This window comes from Astyanax mexicanus, chromosome 4, assembly GCF_023375975.1.
Source record: "Astyanax mexicanus isolate ESR-SI-001 chromosome 4, AstMex3_surface, whole genome shotgun sequence".
Classification (NCBI taxonomy): domain Eukaryota; kingdom Metazoa; phylum Chordata; class Actinopteri; order Characiformes; family Acestrorhamphidae; genus Astyanax; species Astyanax mexicanus.
The window spans coordinates 45,656,677-45,680,615 of NC_064411.1; the positions used below are offsets into that span (position 1 = coordinate 45,656,677).

Genomic DNA, 23,939 nt, shown 5'->3' on the forward strand with positions numbered 1-23,939 from the left:
TATGAATAAAGGAAATATTCTAAAACAATCTGAAATGGGAAGAAGATTCTGGGACATTGTGAATGGAGGGGACAATCTAGAACAATCTGAAATGGGGAGACTGTTCTGGGACATTATAAAAGAAGGGAACTTTTTTCAAACAATCTAAAATAAAGGGGAGGGATTCTGGAACATTGGTAATGAAGGGAACATTCTAGAACAATCTGAAATGGGGAGAAGATTCTGGGACATTGTAAACGAAAGGCAACAATTTAGAACAATCTAAAATAAGGAGAATAATCTGGGACATTGTGAATAAAGGGGACATTCTAGAACAATCTGAATTGGGCAGAAGATTCTGGGACATTGTGAATGAAGGGAATATTCTAGAACAGTCTAAAATGGGGAGAAGATTCTGGGACATTGTGAATGGAGGGAACAATCTAGAACAATTTGAAATGGGGAGACTGTTCTGGAACATTGGTAATGAAGGGAACATTCTAGAACAATCTGAAATGGGGAGACGATTCTGAGACATTGGGAACATTCTAGAATAATCTGAAATAGGTGAGAACATTCTGCAACAATACCAAAGGCATTGTACACAAACTTCTTATTTAACAGTCTTATTCATTGGATTATTGGTGTTTGTTGGAGACTGTTGGGTCAGGGTGCTCTTGGTTTTTACTGTATTATGGATTGGAAGTGTAGAATCTGCACTTGCAGCAGTGAGTTATATCTTTGTTCGTTTTTAATGAGCTATAAACGAGGAGTAATAAAACACAATGCAATTAGAGGTGTTTCAATGAGTTTAAACACCATGGGGTATCCTAGATTAAAACTGTATTTCCTACAATTCATTACATGTCTGTCTATATTTGACTACAGGTGGCCAAAGATGTGTCGGTACGTCTTCACAACGAGCTGGAGAGCGTGGAGGATAAGCGCACGCGGGCGGAGGATGAGAACGAGATGCTCAGGCAGAAGATCATTGAAGTAGAGATCTCCAAGCAGGCCCTGCACAACGAGATGGAGAGAGCCAAAGAGGTAAACAGCTTTTAGCCAAGTCGCTAGTTGGTGGAGCTTACTTTTAAACCCTGTTTAAATCTTGTCACATCATGTGACTTGTATCTGGATTGTATTCTTAAAATATTTTAGATATTTTTACTTGGTTGCTAAATGTGTTTCCATATAATCAGACAAATTAGTCTGATTTGCTTTGTGACATAATATGCAGATTTGCTTGTTGTGCTGCTGTTATTACTGGTATTTTGTTTGTTCTGAGCAGGGTTTGTCTTGTTAAATGTGTCTTGGAGAGACAGATGAGTTTACACTGCTATAACATGTCGCTCAAATATGTCTAAAGTCCTATCCGGATAGAATTACTTTCTCAGGGGGTTCTGGGGTAATTTTTTCTTTTATTGAAGGTCCTCTGTGATTTTATTCCCGTCTGGAATGATCATGTATGTGTTTTTCTCTGACGTCCTCTGAGAAAATTGCAGGCTGAATTACCGACTGTTTTTACTGAACTCTGTGGTCCTCCGGTAATTTTATTCCTGTCCGGATGCACATCTCATGTGTTTCATCACCTCGTGTTTAATGGTGGCTACGCACCATAATTACACTTTGGGTACGCATTTTCACTGAGATCCATGTAAACAAAACATTGAGTGGAAATGAGGTGTCATGTGACCGAGAAAGCTATAAAAACTCACTGCTCCTCCAGTTTTTTTCACTAGAAAAAAAGTAGAAGTGTAAAATATTTTTCACAGAGATCTCCCTGAGAAAATAATCCCATCCAGAAAGGGCTTTTGACCACACCTAAAGTGTTTTAGTGTTCAAAAAACAAACTCAAGCATTTTACAGCTCCTGGAATTTAGTTAAGAATGAAACCGAAACTTCACATGAAGCAATGTTTTTTTGTGTGTGTGTGTGTGTTAGTTAAATACAGCAAACTGCTCAGACGAATGTCAGACATGGGCCACATTACAAGGATAGTGTGAACAGCCTAAAATAAACAATGGATTTTTAGAGATAATCTGATTTAAACCACGTTGTCACCATAGATGAGATGCAAGCATGATACAAGTAGAGATGACTTTATTTACCAACACAAAAATCAGAATCCATACACAGCAAAGGTTTTAGAAATCAAGCAAAAAAGGCTTTTTAGAGGCAAAAACGTGAGATGTGGTCAAAACATACAATGGTAGGGTGGTAATATCAATACGAAATAGAGGTAATTAGGCTTATAGCTTAGAAAAATGCAAGTGGAGACTTAGACATCACAGTCTAAGGTCTAGTGCTTCTTAAAAACAGGTTTCGTAAAAAAAAGGCCTTGAAGGCATTGAAAAATCATGACAAATTCATGAAAACGTATTAGTTAAAATGTGTATGAATTCTGTAAACAACTATGGAAAATTGGAATCAGGTGAGAGGGGCAGATTTAAAAAGATTAGACATTTATTACACAGGTTTAATAACCTTTTACTTTTTGGAAATTGTAAGTGGCTACCTTAAAATCTAGTTCTTTGGTTGGGAACAATGTGATTTTTGGTAATTTTGTTTTAAATTAAACTGTTGGTCATTTGTCATCTCGGATTGTCGAACCCATTCTACATGGTCCTTAAAATACTCAGGGATCAGCACAGGATTATACACATGTTGTGTCCCACATGTATAGGGGTTGGAAAAATCCTGGTATAGTACGTTGTTTCTGGAGAAACAGGATGTTTTGTAAGTCAGGCTGCATCATCAGCCTGCACATCCTTGTTGCCTTCTTGTAAATTCACAGTGTGTTCTGCTGTGCTGTGGGGTAATGGGATGAGGAAGAGTTATTCCAGGGCTTGCGAGGTTGGCTTAAGCTAATCAGGAAGGAGAGCATCATGGGTAGAAGGAGCTCATAATGCGAGTCAGCACTCTGAGTCTGCAGGCTGTCAGTATGCAGAAGGATGACTGGGCCAGAGCATGTGGTAGTCTAGAGAAAAACAGTAACAGATTAGTACCTGAGCAAAGACGTACCAACCATAGTTGTAGCCCCGCCTACTGTTAATTTACATGTATTTGAATGCTGGTAAAGTTGAAAACAAAAACTCAAAGTGGGAAATGAAAAGTAAATCACCAGCAGAGAGAACTAATCTTACTTTGCATTTGCCTTTTTGTTTTGACACTTAAAACGCCGTCCACTCCAAAAACTGAATCACAAACTGTTGCTTTGCTTGCTTTTTCCATTTTGTGTTTTCATTTTGATTCTGTCAGAGATGCAGCCTATTGCATTTTGATTTTAGTTTTGACATTTATTATGCAGTTCATCAAAAAAATGCAAGACCAAAGTGAAGCATTTATTTTTTTTTCACACTTTTTATTTTAGATTTGACTGTGAAATACCCATATGGTAATGAAAATGAAATGTCAAAACGCCTTTTTAATTTTATTACTATATATTTTTTGTGAAAATTTGAATTGCAAATGAAGTGATTTAATTTAATTTTCAATTTTGTCATAATATTTTTATACATGTTTAGAAAAATTAAATTGTAAAAGGATATTTTTGCATTTTTATTTTCTTTTTAGTGTTTTCATTTCAGTTTTATTTTTGGAAGGATTTTCTCTTTTCCTACCATGGTTTTGCCTCATGTTTTAAACATTGTATTTACTTTAGGTAGTGTGTTGTTAAGTCCTGCAAACTAAAGGTTCTTCTGTAATAAAAGCCTCGTTATTTAAAGATATATTGAACTTATGAACAGCTGTTGTTGACATGCTAGTTCAGTAGCCCACCGGATCTAGTATAGCTTAGCTAGGCTAAAGTCTGGTAAATTAGAGAAACTGACTGTATTGCTGTGCTTCCATGAAAGAGAGCTTCATACCTTTTTCTTGAACTGGTGTTAGAAACGTGCAGCCGTTGTTATGGTGTTAGTGTTAGCATCTACCCAAAAATATTTTATGATTGAAAGAGAGGTTCCTTCCTTCAACTGAGAGATGAGCTGAGACTGCATATAAGGTTAAGTTGACATTTTTCACGCATCTGTCCCAACTGTAAGATTATCTGCTCTGATAATGCAATCTACAGAAAGTCCTTTTGTGTGTGAAAGAGAGTTTTTACTCTGATTAAACAAGAGAGCTTGGAGCTAAGACATTAAAGGAGCTACAGACTCAATTCATTTTGAACAGTGTTTGAATATGAATATTCCAGACATTCTTGGAAATGATCCTAGTTTGCCAGTAGCTGTGGAAAGCTTGTGGAGTGGTTTATGTTGCGGATATAATCTATTTTCCAGTGGAGATTAATGAAAAATAAAGCAGGTTTCAGCAGGTTTGTGATCTGGTTAGGAATGATTGAAACCTACGCACATTCTGTTCTGAATGCATTTCCTCCTTATAGTGAGACAGAGAGTGGTTTGTGCTACTCTAGGGCTGGGTTGACTCATTGATTGTGGAAATACATAGATTTGCATAACATGTATTGATGCATTGCAAGCAATGAAGAAAAGTGCTGTGTCCCAATCAGCACAGTACCACACTAAATAACAATACATCAGCCTAACATCATAACAGTGGTGATTAGGGATTAGGGCTGCATGATATTGGAAAAAAATTACATTGCAAATGTTCTTTTTTTGACTATATATATCGCAATAATAAACAATGCAGGGCCCTTGACATCATCAGCCCCAGCCCCACCCACACGCTGTCTCGCATCCAGACCAATCAAAAGCTGAGTCAGCGCCGACCACTCAAAACCCGAGGAAAACAGCAAAACAACAGTAATTGGTTCTTTAATCAGGCAGGTTCTTTAATCAGGCATTTAAATGGTAAATAAGAGCGTTTTCTGGGATTAAAGGCATAAATTCAGCTGTAACTGGAAATATCTGCACAAAACTGTGCTGGACTGAGGTGCACAGCTTTCCACACGTGCGTTTATAAGCATGTGACCCACCATGTGGATGGAGGCCATGCGGTTACCTTGTGTTTACTCCTGCCCCTCCCCTCGCGCTCCCCCTCACGCTTCTCAGGCAGCACCAGCCTGTCACTCACACAGACACCGAGACAGCGCTGTGTATCTAAAAACATTGAAACATGACATGTTTGATTTAATTGCCCTAAGTGACATCACATGTCCTGCGTTGTGACTATTGCGCATGCGCACATTGCGATGCCGATGCTTAAACGTTATATCGTACAGCCAAAATGAAGAAATCCAAACAAGACATTCTTTGGTATAAATTACTTGGTCTTTTCTTTTAATACTGATCACCAACATTTCTGTCCGTATAATTTTGGTTGGCTTCTAAGCTTAACAGACCAGCATACATTTTAGAGCTACAAAGAGAGAGTAAAAAATGAGGTACCAACATTATTTCATTAAAATGCATGTTTTAATGTATCTAGTCCACTGCTGCAGTGCTAGGGCCTGTTTTGAATCTGTGACAGTATAAAATAACTAAAAGCGAGCTGGGACTGTACCAGATTGAAATTTTTCAAATTCAAAGCAGCTGCCCTGTAATCTCACAGATCTGATGAAATATCTGACATGGCTTTCCCCCGGCATCTCATTGAGCTGCAAATTAGTGAGAATTTTGAGTAATGCCTACAGGTTCAGTGCTGCCACTAATCTGAGTTAAGGTTCAGAATCAAGATTAGCTTTGGATAAACTGTGTTGCAATTTTATGACGAGTCAACTGGAAAATCCTGCTCATGCCAGAAAGGTGCTAAAACACTTTTGTTATCTTCACAGAACATTGTTATGTGTTTTCTGTGGAAATATATGGGTGTGTTTATTATGAATTACATCACCAGCTTACTGTATGTGTTTCTGTATTATTGTATCCATTGTTAATTGCTGCTTTAAATCATTTGGTCATTAAATAAAAAAAAAAATAAACTGAATTTGCTAAAAAAGGATAAATCCATCAATTGTGTTAATATTTGGTGAAGCATCTTTTATTAATCTTATCATTTCCCTGTTAAGCTAAGGGTTGCAAAATTGATTAAAATCTACTCCAAAATGGGCAATTCCTGCTCATATTTATTGAGCTACAGATACAGAAGTAGTGTGTAATGCAATTCAACATGGCAAGTAACTTGGCATGGAGTTGTAGAGGTTCCTAAAGGTGCGATAATCCACTTTGTGCAGCTCAAATATTCAGGCAGTTAATGCAGATTTTGTGGATATGTGTTCAATACCATCCCATTTTCTACTCATCCGTCTGGTGATGTGGCTTCAGAGACATGTAACTGTGTCTTAAAGGCAACGTCTTGAGATGGCAGCAGCATGTGAATGATCACTGTCCTGCTGGAACAGCGACCGGAGTGGGCGTTCAGTGTGCATACACTGGTTGCAGAACCTTATTATCCTCTTAACATTCCAAGGCATTTACGTACTAAGGTGTATTATTTAGTAATTTCAATGTGTGTGTGTGTGTGTGTGTGTGTGTGTGAAGTGCGCAGTGTCCTGCTAGATTGTACTATAGTAGGAGCACATTTATCTTGATAGACAGTCTAGGTGAGCTCTACTTCGCACACATACACACACACACACACACACACAAAGGCACATATACCCATACACAGCTCTACTAACTCCAAAATAGAGTTCCCTACAGGGTCACAGTAAGAGCAAGGGAATGAGCTTGAGAGCAGGATCTATAAGGAGACTCTTATATGAAGGAGTTAGTTGCTGGTATATCATGTGGATGAAACCCCCCTCCCCAGTTTGCCCCAGAAAGCAGTGAGCTCCATCCCTCCCTCTGTTCATCCTGGGACTCTCTCTATCCCACCATCCTCTATGTGTCTATCCTCCTATCTTGGTCTGCCAGAGGTGCAGGGGATAAAGACAGATGTTCTGCATGGCTCAAATTGGGAATACTGTGCAGTAGTGTCCTATATAAGCTGCTGCTGTGTATGCAGTGCTCTGTAACACACTGTTTAATCTATAGGATGTGGTATTTTCAATATAATCGTGATTTTAATCAGTGTCCCATGACTTTTGCCATGTGCACTGACTTCTCGGAGAGTTCTAGTCAGATGCTGTTGGTCACAACCATTACAAACCACTGTACTGTCCACTGTGGGTGGTAGTGCTTTCTAAGATTTATTCCTGCTAATCTCATTTTCTCCCCAATTCACAAGGCAAATTACCCAACCCACTCATTAGGACTCCCTCTATCACTAGTTATGCCCCAACGCCAGGAGGGTGAAGACTAGCTCATGCCTCCTCCGATACATGTGAAGTCATACACCGTCTATTTTCAAACTGCTGCTGATGCAGCATTGCTTATTAGCTTCACAGCGCACTTGAAGAAAAGCGCAGCGACTCGGTTCTGATACATCAGCTCACAGACGCCTTGTGCTGATCGACATCACCCTTTAGAGTTATGTGGGGAAAGAGCTCCATCTACCCATTTACCATCCCCAGAGAGAGAGGCAAGGCCAACTGTGCTCTCTCAGGGCTTCAGTAGCTGATGGCAAACTGCATGACTGGGATTCGAACCAGCAATCTCCCGATCAAAGTGGCAGCGCTTAGCCCGCTGGATCACTTTATATTTCTTCAGTCTATATTTTCAGTTAAAGAGCACACATATTTTGCTCATTTCATTAGAAAGTGAGCAATGTCAATGTTATTGTACTGAATGTATTAGTCTGGCACTTTTTTGTGTGGCTTAGAAAATATACACATTTTTGCAGTACTTTATACTGTAAAAGTGCCATAGCATAAAAATGACAATTTTTGTAATTTTAAAACAAATTAAAATGAGTAATGTATCAGTGTGCAGCAGTGTTTATAATGATTGCCAGTTCTGCCGAAGAAAGCTCTTTATTCATTCATATTAATGTGTTTTTTAAAACCACTATATAATAATGTGGCTACCTGTGTGTAATTGAGTTGTACGTTGCCTCATTCTCACAGTGTAATGTGTCCTTATCAGTCAGGAATGTAGTTAAACTGGGCCAGCAGGATGCTCTGACAGGCCTTTCCTTCTCTAAAAATATTACTTTCACACATCAGACGTCAACTGGGTATCCAGTGCAACCAACCATACCAGGTTCACTGCTTGGTTAAATGAAGGTGAAATAAAGGTGAATGCTGTGCGTGTCCCAAATTCTTGGGAACACAGTTCCAATGCTCCACAGCTCAGTTCTGGTGGGCTTTATATCCCTCAAGCCCACGCCTGGTATGAATAAATCAGAACAAGTGGTCCAAACAATCATTTGGACATATAGTGTATATTGTTGTATAACCGCTTGAAAATCCATTGAATTTGAGAGTAATGACAGCAGTGAATGTCTGTGTATTCAGTGTCTGTGTTGAATTAAGAGGATTACTTTAGCCGAAAATGTTCATATGACTCACACAGTGTAATGAAGCCAGCAGTGCTAGTTACCATGATTCACTGACTGGCACTAGGAGCTTTCATGTACATTACATTACATTGCATTACATTTGGCAGACAGTTTTATCCACGAAAATTACAAATAATAGTGTACATTTAGGACATAGAAGTTCAATGCAAAACCATTTTTAAAAGGGCCTAAAAGAGGCTGAAGGGAAATAGTGGGACAGCGGAGGAAAGGAGGAAAAAGAAATTTAGATTAAAAGTAGTTAGTTAGATTGTTAGAGGTGTTAGGAAAGTAAGTGCTGTTTGAAGAGCTCTGTCTTCAGGAGTTTATTAAAGATAGTGAGAGATTCTCCTGATCTGGTAGTAGAAGGTAGTTAGTTAGAGGTGTTAGGAGAGTAAGTGCTCTTTGAAGAGCTCTGTCTTCAGGAGTTTATTAAAGATAGTGAGAGATTCTCCTGATCTGGTAGTAGAAGGTAGTTAGTTAGAGGTGTTAGGAGAGTAAGTGCTCTTTGAAGAGCTCTGTCTTCAGGAGTTTATCAAAGATAGTGAGAGATTCTCCTGATCTGGTAGTGGAGATCTGTATGAGAACAGTTTGGGTTGCTTTGTGTGAATGTTTAGCAAATGTTTAGCCATGCTAGCAGTATTACTTAGCTTTTAGTGCTAATATAATTACAAATGTAATAATGAGTTTCTATTAATAATTGAGTTTTTAATTATTATTAGTTTTTTCTGTGGTTAACTAAATTGAAATGAGCAGCAAAAACACCTTAAAACAGTGCCTTTTTGAAAATTATAGGTTATTAAAAAAGCATGATTTAGTAAGAGCTTTTTTGCTTTTAGCTATGTTAGCTAGCACTTTGAAACTCAACACAATTATTAAAGTATTATTGTTTATTTAATTATGGCTTTCTGAAGTTTAATAGCTTGGACTGAACAGCAAAAACCCAGAAAAATAGTGTAACAATTAAAAATGCAGTTATTAATGAAGCATTAATGAAGTAATGCTAGCCTGGCTCACTGGTTGAGCTTATTTACTGTTAGCCATGTTTTAGCATTTTCAAACGGAAGGATTATGATTTAGTCGCTATTATAATTTAAATTGAATAATAATTAATGCACAATTTGAGGTCTGAACTATTGAACTGGTGCACAAACTAACAGTAAAATAGTGCAGCATAGTAAAATTCTGTTACTAATATAAGCTATACATTCTAGTTAACATGATTCGCTTCAATTCGGATTAGGACCTTTTTTTTGCTGTTAGTTATACTAGAATTTGAGCTGAATGGTGGTTATTATTATTATCAAGTTGTTATTGGTAAGGCAATAAAAGTAGTTTATTAATAATAGGATTAAGAACTATAAAGTCATTCGTATAAAATGATAAAATGTTATGTAGTTATTTGTGAGAGTGAGGAGCTGAAGTGTGGGTGGGCTTACACAAGGACCCTGGCAGTGTGTTGAAAGGTTAACTGAGCTACTGTGCCATTATGTCCACAATAATAGCTTGTGCCATGTGTGAGATATGAATGGTAATTGTGTGCACTGTTCTCTCTCAGGGGAAAGTGTTTTAGGATGCTGGTGGGTCTGTACAGGGCCTTGATGTCTGCAGTAGGACTGGGTGTGTTTCGGCCGATTGCACAGCTAGCTGTAGGATTGGCACCCAGATCAGCATTAATCCAACAGAGCATGTTGTTATGAAACCTCTTGGCAGGTTTAGTTTCCACAGGGGAGGATGAAGGAGAGAGATAGAATGAGAGAGAGAGAGAGAGAGAGAGAGAGAGGGAGGAGGAGGAGAGAGAATGTGTGTGTGTGTGTGTGTGAGAGAGAGAGAGAGAGAGAGAGAGAGAGGGAGAGAGAGAGGGAGAGAGAGCCTCTGATGGGTTTATACATCTCCCTGACTGTAATATGCCAACAGCTTACGGAGGTTTTTGTCAACAGTGTATTTGCCCATGTGTTGCTTCACTGCAGAAAGCATGTCTTCCCTTTACTAGCATACTTATACAAGCTCACTGTGGACCATTAATAAATTTCTATAACAAATACTGGAACTTAAAGGCGAACTCCAGTGCGAAATTGACTTGGGTGTACTAAAACATGATAAAGAGTACCAACCTTTGTTGAATATCCCACCTCCATTGTTGCACAGTTTTCCAAGATCCAGCAATTTTGTGCAGTTTGTCCAAACAGGCTAGAATGTTTTTTATCAGGGCATATTTATCCCCTGCTAATCAATCACTTTTTACACCGTTATCCAGGCTCAAAGTAGCTCAATGAGATGGTTTATTTTTAAGAAACAAAAAAATAAACTCAGGAGTGTCTAATTACAAGGGTCAGTTAATATAATGTTAGAATAGAATTTTTATATTGGAACTGAAATGCATTTATGAAAATTGTTTGCATCAAAACATGGTTCTCAGCTCGACCAGACTTGCCAGGTAATTAATGTTCTACTGCAAGCGCTTTGAGCTGTCCAGTAATGCTGCATTAGAGGCAGTTTAAAATGCAATGGTTCACTTCCTGTATCTTGGAGGAAACATAGGGTAGATCTCTGGTTCTAGGGAGTGAGTGAAACTGGCAATGACTGAATGCCACAGCTCACAGTTATTACCAGCCCACTGCACTGTCCACTGTGGGTAAAAATGCACTCTATGACACATATTTCTGGTTCACACAAGACACTGTTAATTGAGGTTACATAAACAAAAACTTTGAAAATGGGATATCCCATCCATCTGGCAGCCAACCAACATGCCTTGCTCGAGCTCTGATAATTCACATCGCCAATGAGCAGAATGTCAATTTTAGTACAAAACAATACATCTATTAAATACAATATATCTATACCCTGTTCTGAATTCCCCAACACTGCTATACCAAACACTTTAACATGGATGCATGGAGCCTCTACAGGTATACGCATCCTCCCTGCAGTCACACAGCAAAAAGGCAAGTGTTAAATTAACTCCTAAAGAGTTGATTTTAACTCTTTTTTGGGGTTTATATAGGCCACACTCTTTGGAGTTAAATCAACACTTTCAAAATAGTTAAACATTTAACACCTTGCCAGAGTTCCTTTTTAATTCACATTTGTATTTCTTTAACTTCCTAAATTGTTACACTAACACTGGAAAGAGTTTTAAAAATATATAAATGAACAGAAGATTAGTCAATTGATATGACATTTTATTATTTAATTATTATTCAGGACAGGTTAGCGTGTAATTTTCCATTTTATTTCTTAGTGCATTATCAACACTTTATCACAATTTACTGTACAAAGGATGGTAACTTGCTCTTATAGCCTACAATATATTGGCTAGACAAACAACCATTAAACAAAATATAACACAATACCCAATGGAAGGTAGCCCTGGGTTAGTGATGGTAAGTTAGGATCTGGGGGACACACATCTATTATGCAAATAACGTGTTTAACTGGGCAGAGTTTAATCAAATCTCATATCTCATATTCAACTCTGTCAAATAACCCCAACACTGAACACCATTTAAATCTGAAAGAGTTAACTCTCAGCTGTTTAACTCTAAAGATGCTGTGCATCTTTATCTAATTACATCTGCAAAAAGCATAGCAGTACCGGATTTGATAGCACACTTCAAATAGTAGGAAGTGAGGCTTCTTCAGCATCAGAAATGGATTGCGGATTCAGTGCGGCAACCCCCTTCTTGCTATGGCTGATGTTTTAGGGAGTAGGAATCTCATTGACCTAGTTAGTGTCTTCTACTCATCTCCGCCAGTGGGAAGAGGGAGGGGCTAGTGGCAGCATAAGGTGTCCACCATTACAGTGAAATACGCTATAGTGTCATGCAGCAGAGAAGTCTCAAATGTCTAGACATTTGCATTTACATTGACAGGTCCACTACTCCCATGTTTTCCCATTTTTTGATGACAAAAAATATGGAAAATAGAAAGCAGAATCTTCACCACATGCATAAATCAAATATTATTCGATTGACCGTTTTGTATCCTCTGCTCGGTTCTTAGAGCTGTGAGTGGTAAACAATTCAACAAACAGTAAGATTAGGAGTTTATTGGCGTATAATGTATGCCATCCCTAGATGTTCACAGTGGTAGTAGTAGTGTATGCCTTCAGTGTTTTAGATGTTTGTTTTCCAAAGGATATGCCCCTTGTGTATCTGCACCGGGAGGTTAGAAATGAGGAGATATTGGTATCCAAGAGCACACTGCTGTAATTGCAGCATCAGCACCAGCTTTGATGTGAGGAAAAGGAGGGGGGACAAAAGGAGACTCTAATAATCCACATCTCTCAGTCTGCTCCATGCTCTCATTACTTCAGAGTGCTGGAACGTTTTCCAGATGCTGATGAGGTCTGGAGTTTCTGACTTCTGTCACTTTGGCAGGGTTCTTTTATGCTCCACCCAGGTCATTTCTGCTCAAGGCAGGATTTTAAGTACACTATACGGTTGAATGTTTGTGGACACCCCTTATTACGAGCAGGCCAAACACATGTTGCAATCTAGCAGAGACATTGCTGTTTGTGGGTGAGCATTATCCTGCTGAAAAATACCAGTTGGAAGCCCTGCAATTGAAGGTTACAGTTTACAGCATCTATCTATCTATCTATCTATCTATCTATCTATCTATCTATCTATCTATCTATCTATCTATCTATCTATCTATCTATCTATCTATCTATCTATCTATCTATCTATCTATCTATCTATCTATCTATCTATCTATCTATCTATCTATCACCACTTTGGGTAAACGACTGTTGTAGGGAATGGCTTCTCAGATCATCAAACCAGCAGATGAAGCAGTGTGTCACTCCACAGCAAAGGCAAGAAGTAATCACCACAAGACTTCCATACTCAAAACCCAAAACCAGTGCAGATTTTTTTTATTCAGGACACTGTAAATGAAGGTGGCTGCTTCTCTAAGTCCAATGATAAATCACTATTTAAAGTCTGTTAACTGGATGAAATGTATTAGGCTACGTTCACATTACCAGGATGACGTGGCTAAAATCAGATTTTTTGTCCAATATGCTCAGATTTGATTTTTTTATGGCTGTATGAACATGCCAAATCCAATGTTTTTAAAATCATATCTGAGCCACTTCGATATGTGGTCCTACATCGGATACGTATCCGATCAATGGACATGCGACATGAATGTAAACAAGCAAATCGGAATTTATGCGTCTATTTTCTTTTACACATGTGCTACACGCTTCTCTCTCGTACCCACAGTTGTGCAGCTATAGCTGCAAAAAACAGCAAAAGCAAGCAGCCTGGCCTTTCTTCACCTCTTTAATCTGATCATGTACTTCATACCAGCTGTTTGCTGTTTCTCCACCCCAGCAAAAGATACTCCACATATGAGCTGCTAATGCATCTATTTACCATTATAAAGTTACGAGTCTCTCAAATATTACTTTTTTTGTTGTTAGTGAGGAAGGAGACGTTAATACATGTATCAATGTGCAGCATGTGAGGCGTTTCAGGGACAGATTTGTTCACATTACACACAGACACAGATAACCGTCAAGATAGCCAAATCTGATCTGAGCAAAAAAAAATTGATTTGAGCAATGTGTCTTATAATGTGAACGTAGCCTAAGACATGTCTAGCAGTCTGTGATATCTCACCAGGAGATACACTACCCAAAAGTAGCCTCTGAGACCCTGTTTTATAGAGTATCTAGGGGAAGCATTTTGTGCTTTTTTGTGGCAAGACCCAGTGTCTAATCTGTCCACACCTGTAATCATTAACAATCTCATCTACCTGAGAGATATCTGCATGTTTTATAACAATATAAGGTGCATTCTTTTTTTGTCAATAAGTAAATGAGAGAGAAAGAAATAGAGAGTAAGAGAACATTTTTAAAGCATTTTTCTTTCAGTTTCTCATGCGCACACACACTCACAGACTCGCAGCAAACCCTTTCATAAGCCGTTTTGAATAGGATCCATTAGTCTAATCTATTTAAAATCATGATGAAAGTAAACAGATAGGAGTGTTTGCTGCCATTGTGAAAGTGATTGGGAGATAAATTTGAACAGTAGTTAATATTTATACATCATATTAGACTGAGTGAAAGAGCTCTGATTGTGCATAATTTACAGGCTGTTATGAGTGTATGATGAAAGTTTTTGAAATGAGTAAGCGTAAGTGTGTGAATGGTGTCTATATTTATTTAGCTGATTAAGATTAATGTTTTTTATCTCATCTGCTGTGGGAAAACAGTCCTTTGCTGGATATAATAAAAATTATGTGGATGTTAATAGACCATTTGTATGTACTGAAGGACAATACACACAACCAGGCAGAGAAATTCCTCTTCCTATTCAAAACCATTTATTTGATAAAATCTGGATTTGGCACAATTCTGAGTATGACAAACAATGTGGTAAAGAAAACAGCAAAGAAAGACAATTGGTGCAAATTTAAGGATTCACAATTGTATAAGCATTGCAGAGAAATGTATTTTATTTGCAGAGGGTTATAAATGCAGTAGCCATGTAATAAACTCAGATTGTATTATACAGTAGTCCAGCATCACTTATATATGTGATATATGTGATATTTTAGATGTAAAAGTACACAAATAATATTTCCAGATCTATATCTATAAGTTGCTGCTGTGTAAATGTGTCCTGAGCAGTGGGTAGATGGCACTCTCTCTGTCTTTCTGGGTGATGTTGATTAGCACAAGGCATCTGTGAGCTGATGTATTGGAACCGAGTCGCTGCACTTTCCTCCGAGCGCTCTGTGATGCTACTCAGCAATGCTGCATCAGCAGCAGTTCGAAAAGAAGTGGTGGCTGAGTTCACATGTGTCGGAGGAGGCATGTTGTTCATATACAGCTGATTAACAGCTGAATGGGTGGGACATCAGTTCGATGCCAATCATTTTTTAAAAAGCCACAATTAACTGACGATACTGATATGGTTTGAATTTGGCTTGGTTATTATAATACATCCCTAATTCTGGATTTAAATTATGTAGATTTAAATATTTTAGAGTATTAGCATTACAACTCAAGGGTTTAAACAGACAAACAGCAGAGCCTAACTTTGAGGGCTTTAAAACAGCTTAAACTAAGTAAAGCTTAAAGTTGGCTTATTTAAATCACTTCACCAAATGCTGCCCTACAGGACACAAACCACATTACCCTGCAAAGAGTACTTTTAGATTGCATTAGCAATTAGCTTGTTTTCTGGTTGCCAAAATGTAGGTGTTGTTGCCTGGTACTGAGTTTAGTTAGTACATTACAAAGAGACCAATTTAAACAGGAATATTACTACAACTAGGCCTAACGAGGGGTATGCAAGTTTAGCAAATTGTGGAAGAAATGCTTTGGAATTTTTTTATTTTGCAGATTCATACTGGATTAATCACCTGAAACTAAGAACTGAATCATTAAACGTGTTCTCCTGCTCCTTCCACCAGCATCAAATAAGCAGAAATCCATTAGCATTCCTCGGTTCTGGTGGTCAGACACAGGGTGAGGAATGTGTAGTGTGTGAGCAGTGAACCATACGCCCTCGTTTTTCAGAGCGGTGCTCTATACATCAGCGTCCTGCCTCACAGTCATTAATTAAATTCTGTCTCTGATTCAAAAGAGTGTAAGAAGCTGTATTTCAGCGATAGCACCTCATGTTAGCACTTTCTAAATATAAACCCTTTGCAGAGAGCTATTTTCCAGCCTGTCTACCTCACAGAGGCTACGGAAGAACTCCAGGTCTATTCAGAGGCGGTGACTGCACTTTGGCACAGATCTGAGTGGAGTGACTGACTTTGGCTCTTTTCCACTTCTCTCTCTTTATAACTCTGAAGTGATGGTACTGTCAGACATCAGAAACTATACACACTCTTTTTCCGATAGCATTTCTAAGCTAATGTAGCTAACAGCTAATAAAAAACAATAGTTGTCATTTATCATCACCCTCCTCACCCAACCAGCAATATGTTGTTAAAAGGATGTTGATAAAATGTCAATACTAATGAATATGAGAAGTGTATATATTTTTTACCACTTGGAAAAACTTATTTTCACCTTTAACTTTCAGCCAAAATGGAAAAAAAATTGATGCTCCTTAAACATTTCAGATGTTCCTTGAAACACCCAACACTATGTACAAGGATAATGTAGCTAAAAAGTAGTTTAATCTTATAGTCACCTCTGGGCAGCACTCACACTCTCTTATCTTGAGTGACTAATAAAAAAATATATTGTTGTTATTGGTTTGGGATGGTATGTGTCCTCAGGCATGTAATTAAATTATTATTATTTATTTAATATTTTATACAGAGGATCGAGTTGTGATCTGCTATTCCAAGCACACTTGTTGGTTGCCTAGAACTTAACACACACAAATATATATCAAAGTTTTACAAGTTTGAGTACACTTTCATGTGTTTATTCAATATTTGTTACTTGTTATTTGAAGAACAAATATTTATGATGAATTAAAGTAGGACATTTTAATTGAAAGTACTCAGAAAGTCGGGAGTTCAGAATCCAAGAAACACGGAACATCAAAAGCAGTAGTATTATTCAGTTTATTATCACTAATATATTTGTGTGTGTCATTAAAGTAGCCATACCCATAGTATGGTAAACTGTGTTTTTTATTACCTCAGAATGAAGCATCATTTACCTAACCGTGATAGCCCACAGAAGCTGTATAGTGTAGCGTAGCATAGCATAGCATAGCAAAGCTTAGCGCTGTAACAACAATAATAGAGTGATTATTATTTTAAGTCATTTATTATTTTCTGTTTTCACAGACAGTTTTCTCAGGGTTTTCTTTATGTGATGTTTAGTTAACTAGCTAAAGTTGCAGCTGGTCAGCTTCTTTTTCATAAATATACCAAAATTTAGCCTTTTTTAGACTCCTAACACCACATTCCCCTGTACTGTAAGTCTATTATTTACTCTGAATAAGAGCATCTGACCAATTGTGTAAATGTGAATAAATAATAAGCTTTGGGGATGTGAAGATACAAAGCAGCTTAAGGGGTTAAATCTCAATCTGCTATTTTCCTCTCTCTTCTGTTAGTGCTTCCTTCCTTCTCTTACTCTCTCGCTCTCTTTCCACCATGTGTGTTAGTCTTCTGCCTTTTGCATGTCCATCACCCACATCACTGGGAAGGAGAGCAGTAAGAGAGAAAGCGGAAAACAGATGAGTCAGAAATGGTCCGGACTCCAGATATGATGCTGTAAACATTATTTTTCTTCGATAGGAGTGTTACTTCCTTCATAACTGCATCGCTTTTGGCTAGGAGAGAATGGAGTCATATTCAGCCCTTTTCAGATAAAAGAACAATGAACAGAGAGTCATATAAATAGAAACATAAAATGAGGAGGTTGATGTTATAACATATTTTGCAGTCTTTTGTTTTGTTTATTATTGTGAGTTTAATTGTTAACATTTTTTTTGGCTTTTATGACTAGGGTTTAACTACTGATATTGAGGAAAATGACTGCAGACCTGTTTCAGTTTAACTTAATAAGCTAACCACTTAGACGACGCTATGAATCCAGTCTGATTCCTACATTAGGAATTAAAAATGGCAGCTTTTATGTGGTCTAAACTGGTATTTGATTGTCAAGGTGGTTAAAAAAGTAGGTCTGGTTTTGGCAAGAACTTGGCGATAGTAGTAAAATCTTGCCCTTCAACAAAAATAGCCATAACACGACACAAAAGTCATGTTTTTGTGCAATATTGAGTCAAATGCTGCAAAATTGAGGTCATGAGGTTTTTATCAGATTTTGTCAGTGATGTTACAAAAAAAGTATTGTTTCTGAAATCTGACCTTCAGTTTCCAGTATTTTCGTCTTTTTCCATTCAAAGATATCGTCTTGAAAATATCTGAAAATAAGTGCCTGGTCGCGTGGCAAAGATGGCCGGCGAATGAATTGACGCGTTATGACTGAAGCAAGACAATATATATTGCAATTAATAAAATCAAAGTCCATCAGAGTTTAGCACAAAAATTAACCACTGTCTCATAGCAATCTTAAATGTAATTTAATTTAATTTAATTTTATAAATATTGTAATACTTTGATATATTGGTAATTTCTCACACCCCTAGTTTGGTTGACTGGATCACACCTATAGTCGAGCTAAATCTGCAAACTCATCCGACTTTCCATGAAAACTGACCGTTACTATTTTCTTTAGCCTGTTAAGAAAGCCATAATGAGTATTAATGATGATTAAATTCAGAATAAACCAGTGATTTTTCATTGTTTTTTTTTACTTTTTAGATTCTATAAACCAATCTATAAAGCACAGCAAGAAATCAACCAAAACAGTCACGGTCCAGTAACTTATTGAATGGGAAAAATTAATGAGGCAGGTTTTTGCCTATACACACAGACAGATTGATGGATTGATGAATCAGTGGAAAGGCATCCCTTCATTTCAGCCTCATATACAGTACTTCTGAATGTGATGGGTGGAAGATAAATGGATGGACTGATGTGGAGCACAGGCTAGACCATAAGCCCTCTCTGAAATGTGCAGTGCTACTTTCTGCGCTGACAGTCATAATTAAGTTATGATTTCATAGATGAATCTGTCTCCTGCTTGGATGATCTCTGATTGGCTTCCCTCAAAGGCTTGTCTTCTCCTTTCTTCTGCTTCCTTCCTGCGTCATCCTTTTATTTCAACTATCATGGGAGATATTTGTCATCTTGTAAATAATCATGTAATGTAGATATCACTGGCAATTATTTGGCAATATATAGCAATATTATGGTAACAAGGGTAAAGATAAATCAGGCTTGGGGTGTTGTTTGATTATAATAAATATTGCAGCTAAAATATTCAGCACTGCACATGCACATTAATTCGATTCCCAGGCAAAATAGCTATTTTATGCTACTTATTTACTTTTCAGAAGCAGTTTCTAAGAAGAATACATAAGAGGCATCAATTTAAAGTTGATGTCAGAAGAAAAAGGGTTTATATATTTTTTAGAACTGCTGATCTCCTGTGATTTTCAGTACAACAGACCAAAGAGTCTGTTCAGATTGATACAATAAACAATTTAAAATTCATACATTCAAAGATCAACAGAGAATGCTCAGTCTGGTTGGAGCTGACAGAAAAGCTACAGTAGTTTACATTAGCATTTTGTTCAAATTTGGTGGTTAGAAATAAATATGCCCAGTAGTATGTCCAACCTAAAGGCAGATTGCCATAGATTACAATAGATGAAGACCACAACAGGTTTCATTTCTGTCAGCCAATAACAGAAAGCTGAGGCTGTAGTGAACACTGGCTTGCCAAAAATCTTTCTACTCTTGAATTCATAAGAAACAGTGAATGAGCAGATGTCCTAATACATTTTGTCCATATATTGTCGTTCTTTGTAGACTATGCTTGGGTCATCATCCTCGTTTTGTTATTTTGTCTGTCTTATATGTTCTCTAAAAAAATTTGACCCATTGTAAATTTGCTAAGTGGACCTGTAAGATACATATTTGAGTACTCCTGTGTCACCAACCGCATGAATCTGGCACAAAGGTGGCATAATGATGCTGGGAATATTGTTTTATTAATCCTTGTTGTATATTATGGGCTCATTATTACCAAACAATCACCATTGCCCAGTATTAGTATAGTGATTATAATACAGTGCTTGGTGTGTGGATATTTGTTGGCCTGCTTTACTGACATTCATACTCCTTGGGTAAACAACAGCAGACTGCTGACGCTAATGTCACATCTAGAATTGCCTCCAGACTTGTGCTTAGCTTTTTGTGCAATGAACTAATGATGAAATACCACGAAACACCATAGCAGCCAGATTTCCAATTATATTTGGTTTCCTAAAATGAGAATCCAGTGTAAAAAATGGCTGTAATTCCAGCAAGGTCTACGGTTCACCATTGAGTTAACATTTGTACTTTTGAAATAGGACTAGCAGATCCTTTATAAGGCTATAAAATACTGCATATATCTGTATATAGTTACCAATTAGCTTTATGAAAATAAATAAGTTTACTCTAGTTATTGACTATTAGTTTCTATTTATTGTTATCTACAGATTCATGTTTGGTATCTACTGGTATTCCTCATATTCCTCACAGTGTTACCTTAAGGGATGGCTTGGGTAGGCCACCACCTGTATAAGTTGTGAGGTGTTATCCTGTGAGCGATGATGAACAGTAGCCAGCATGCTCATGGTGGCATTGTGGGAAGGTGATTTGAATTTTGGAGTTTGAGCAAGGCTTACTACTAGATGGCACTTTTCAATTTTTGAAGCTGGGTAGGCGTTTAACATTCCTTGCACCGGGTGCAAATGATCACTGCTGATGGTGTCTGGCTACAACTATCCATGTGAAGCAAATGTGGCAGTGATCAGATTCACATTAAATGCAGTAGGCCTTGCAAACACACTTATTCCACATTGAAAAAGTCTTGGGATACAATATTAGTATAATGTCCCATGATATTTAGAGTGTCATTGAACAACATACATGTACAAGCCTAAATGTGGAATACAGAAGCTAATATGGAGCTTAAATCACTGCAGTAGTACCCACTATGTTGTGTTTTTTTTGGACATGTTGGACTTCCAGCCTGTCATGATTTATTAGTGTCTCATGAACCCTCCACTCCACATGTAGGATAAAAGGTGATTTTAACCATCTGTCTTCATTAAAGCTTAGAGGACACTCCTCTACACTGACCTGAGGTCACTTTTGTAGCTTCTCCCATGGCAACAGAGATGAACATTGGGCTTGAGATCATTGTGTTTCACACCCATACGAAGAGGCGACATCTGGCCAGATTGTGTTGTTTTCTGTAACGCTTGTCACTGAGGGAAATCCAACCCAAAGTGTCATGTAAACTGGTTTGGGATGGCGCGACTTTTCTATCCCCTTGAGATGTCCGTTTAAGCCCCATTATGTCACCCTGGGCCCTGGTTAGCGGACTGCCATCTGGACTAAAGCCTGGGAGGTGTAGTTATAGCAAGATGGTGGCTCCACCTGGACTTGTGAGCTGTAATCAACACAACGAGAGCCGGGTATTCATGGTGTTAATTAAACTGGTTTATGGCTGTGATATTAATGAGCAGCTCTGGTGTTTTTGAACTGGAGTCCCAGGGCATAGGCTGCTTGTGTTGAGTTTTAAAGATCCCCTCATTTGAATCTGGTTTGAATATGCAAACGGGGGGCATTGTTAGAAGCTCTTTCTTGTGTTTGGTTGAGAGGATGGTTAATAAGGGCGTTGTGATTCACTGTGGTGATTTTATTATTCCCTTCAGTTCAGGGGCTGTTTGTCTTTCAGTATTTATTTTATTTGTTTTTACTTTTACTACTGCTATTAGTGCTACAACTACCACTACTACTAATTCACTTCTGATACTATCACTGCTACTACTGCCTCTACTACTCCTGCTTCTATTACTACTACTATACTACTGCTACTATTACTACTACTATACTACTGCTACTATTACTACTACTATACTACTGCTACTATTACTAGTGCTAGTAATGCTTTTAATGCTACTACTATACTACTGCTGCTAATACTACTACTACTGCCCTTATTTTTACTACTACTGCTACTATTACTACTACTATACTACTGCTGCCCTTACTATTACTACTACTGCTACTATTACTACTACACTACTGTTGCTAATACTACTACTAATACTCTTACTGCCCTTACTATTATTAATACTGCTACTATTACTACTACTATACTACTGCTGCTAATACTACTACTACTACTACTACTACTACTACTACTGCTGCCCTTACTATTACTACTACTGCTACTATTACTACTACTATACTACTGCTGCTACTACTACTACTACTACTACTACTACTGCCCTTACTATTACTACTACTGCTACTATTACTTCTACTATACTACTGCTGCTAATACTACTACTACTACTACTACTACTGCCCTTACTGTTACTACTACTGCTACTATTACTACTACTATACTACTGCTGCTAATACTACTACTACTACTGCTGCCCTTACTATTACTACTACTGCTACTATTACTACTACACTACTGTTGCTAATACTACTACTACTACTCTTACTGCCCTTACTATTACTAATACTGCTACTATTACTACTACTATACTACTGCTGCTAATACTACTACTACTACTACTACTACTGCCCTTACTATTACTACTACTGCTACTATTACTACTACTATACTACTGCCCTTACTATTACTACTACTGCTACTATTACTTCTACTATACTACTGCTGCTAATACTACTACTGCCCTTACTATTACTACAACTGCTGCTACTATTACTTCTATTATACTACTGCTGCTAATACTACTACTACTACTACTGCTCTTACTATTACTACTACTGCTACTATTACTACTACTATACTACTGCTGCTAATACTACTACTACTGCCCTACTATTACTACTACTGCTACTATTACTTCTACTATACTACTGCTGCTAATACTACTACTACTGCCCTTACTATTACTACTGCTACTATTACTACTACTATACTACTGCTGCCCTTACTATTACTACTACTGCTACTATTACTACTACACTACTGTTGCTAATACAACTACTACTACTCTTACTGCCCTTACTATTACTAATACTGCTACTATTATTACTACTATACTACTGCTGCTATTACTACTACTACTACTGCCCTTACTATTACTACTACTGCTACTATTACTTATACTATACTACTGCTGCTAATACTACTAGTACTACTACTACTACTGCCCTTACTGTTACTACTACTGCTACTATTACTACTACTATACTACTGCTGCCCTTTTTATTACTACTACTGCTACTATTACTACTACACTACTCTTACTGCCCTTACTATTACTAATACTGCTACTATTACTACTACTATGCTACTGCTGCTAATACTACTACTACTACTACTACTACTGCCCTTACTATTACTACTACTGCTACTATTACTACTACTATACTACTGCTGCTAATACTACTACTACTACTGCCCTTACTGTTACTACTACTGCTACTATTACTACTACTATACTACTGCTGCTAATACTACTACTACTACTACTGCCCTTACTATTACTACTACTGCTACTATTACTTCTACTATACTACTGCTGCTAATACTACTACTGCCCTTACTATTTCTACAACTGCTGCTACTATTACTTCTATTATACTACTGCTGCTAATACTACTACTACTACTACTACTGCTCTTACTATTACTACTACTGCTACTATTACTACTACTATACTACTGCTGCTACTACTACTACTACTGCCCTTACTATTACTACTACTGCTACTATTACTTCTACTATACTACTGCTGCTAATACTACTACTACTGCCCTTACTATTACTACTGCTACTATTACTTCTACTATACTACTGCTGCTAATACTACTGCTGTCTCTACTGTAACTACTACTGCTACTATTACTACTGCTGCTAATACTACTGCCTCTACTATTAGTACTACTATACTACTGATACATTAGTAGTACTAGTAATGCTGCTACTGCTTCTACTACTTTTATTGTGACCACTTCTATTCCCACTATACCACTGCTACCACTATTACCACTACTGCTGTTACTGCTAGTACTAC

The 23,939-nt window shown here is 37.5% G+C and overlaps 1 protein-coding gene across 5 annotated transcripts in view; it reads left to right on the top strand.

Moving 5' to 3' along the window:
• LOC103038614 (microtubule cross-linking factor 1) overlaps window positions 1-23,939 on the top strand; it is a 91,109-nt gene that overhangs the window by 7,087 nt on the left and 60,083 nt on the right. For all 5 annotated transcript variants that reach the window (XR_002651135.2, XM_022678976.2, XM_022678977.2 and 2 more), the window contains exon 3: window positions 868-1,026. Coding sequence is in view for 4 of the 5 variants with exons in the window: in XM_022678976.2 (XP_022534697.2) it covers window positions 868-1,026 (159 nt within the window). In the remaining variant the exon portion in view is untranslated. The remainder of the gene's footprint in view (window positions 1-867; window positions 1,027-23,939) is intronic.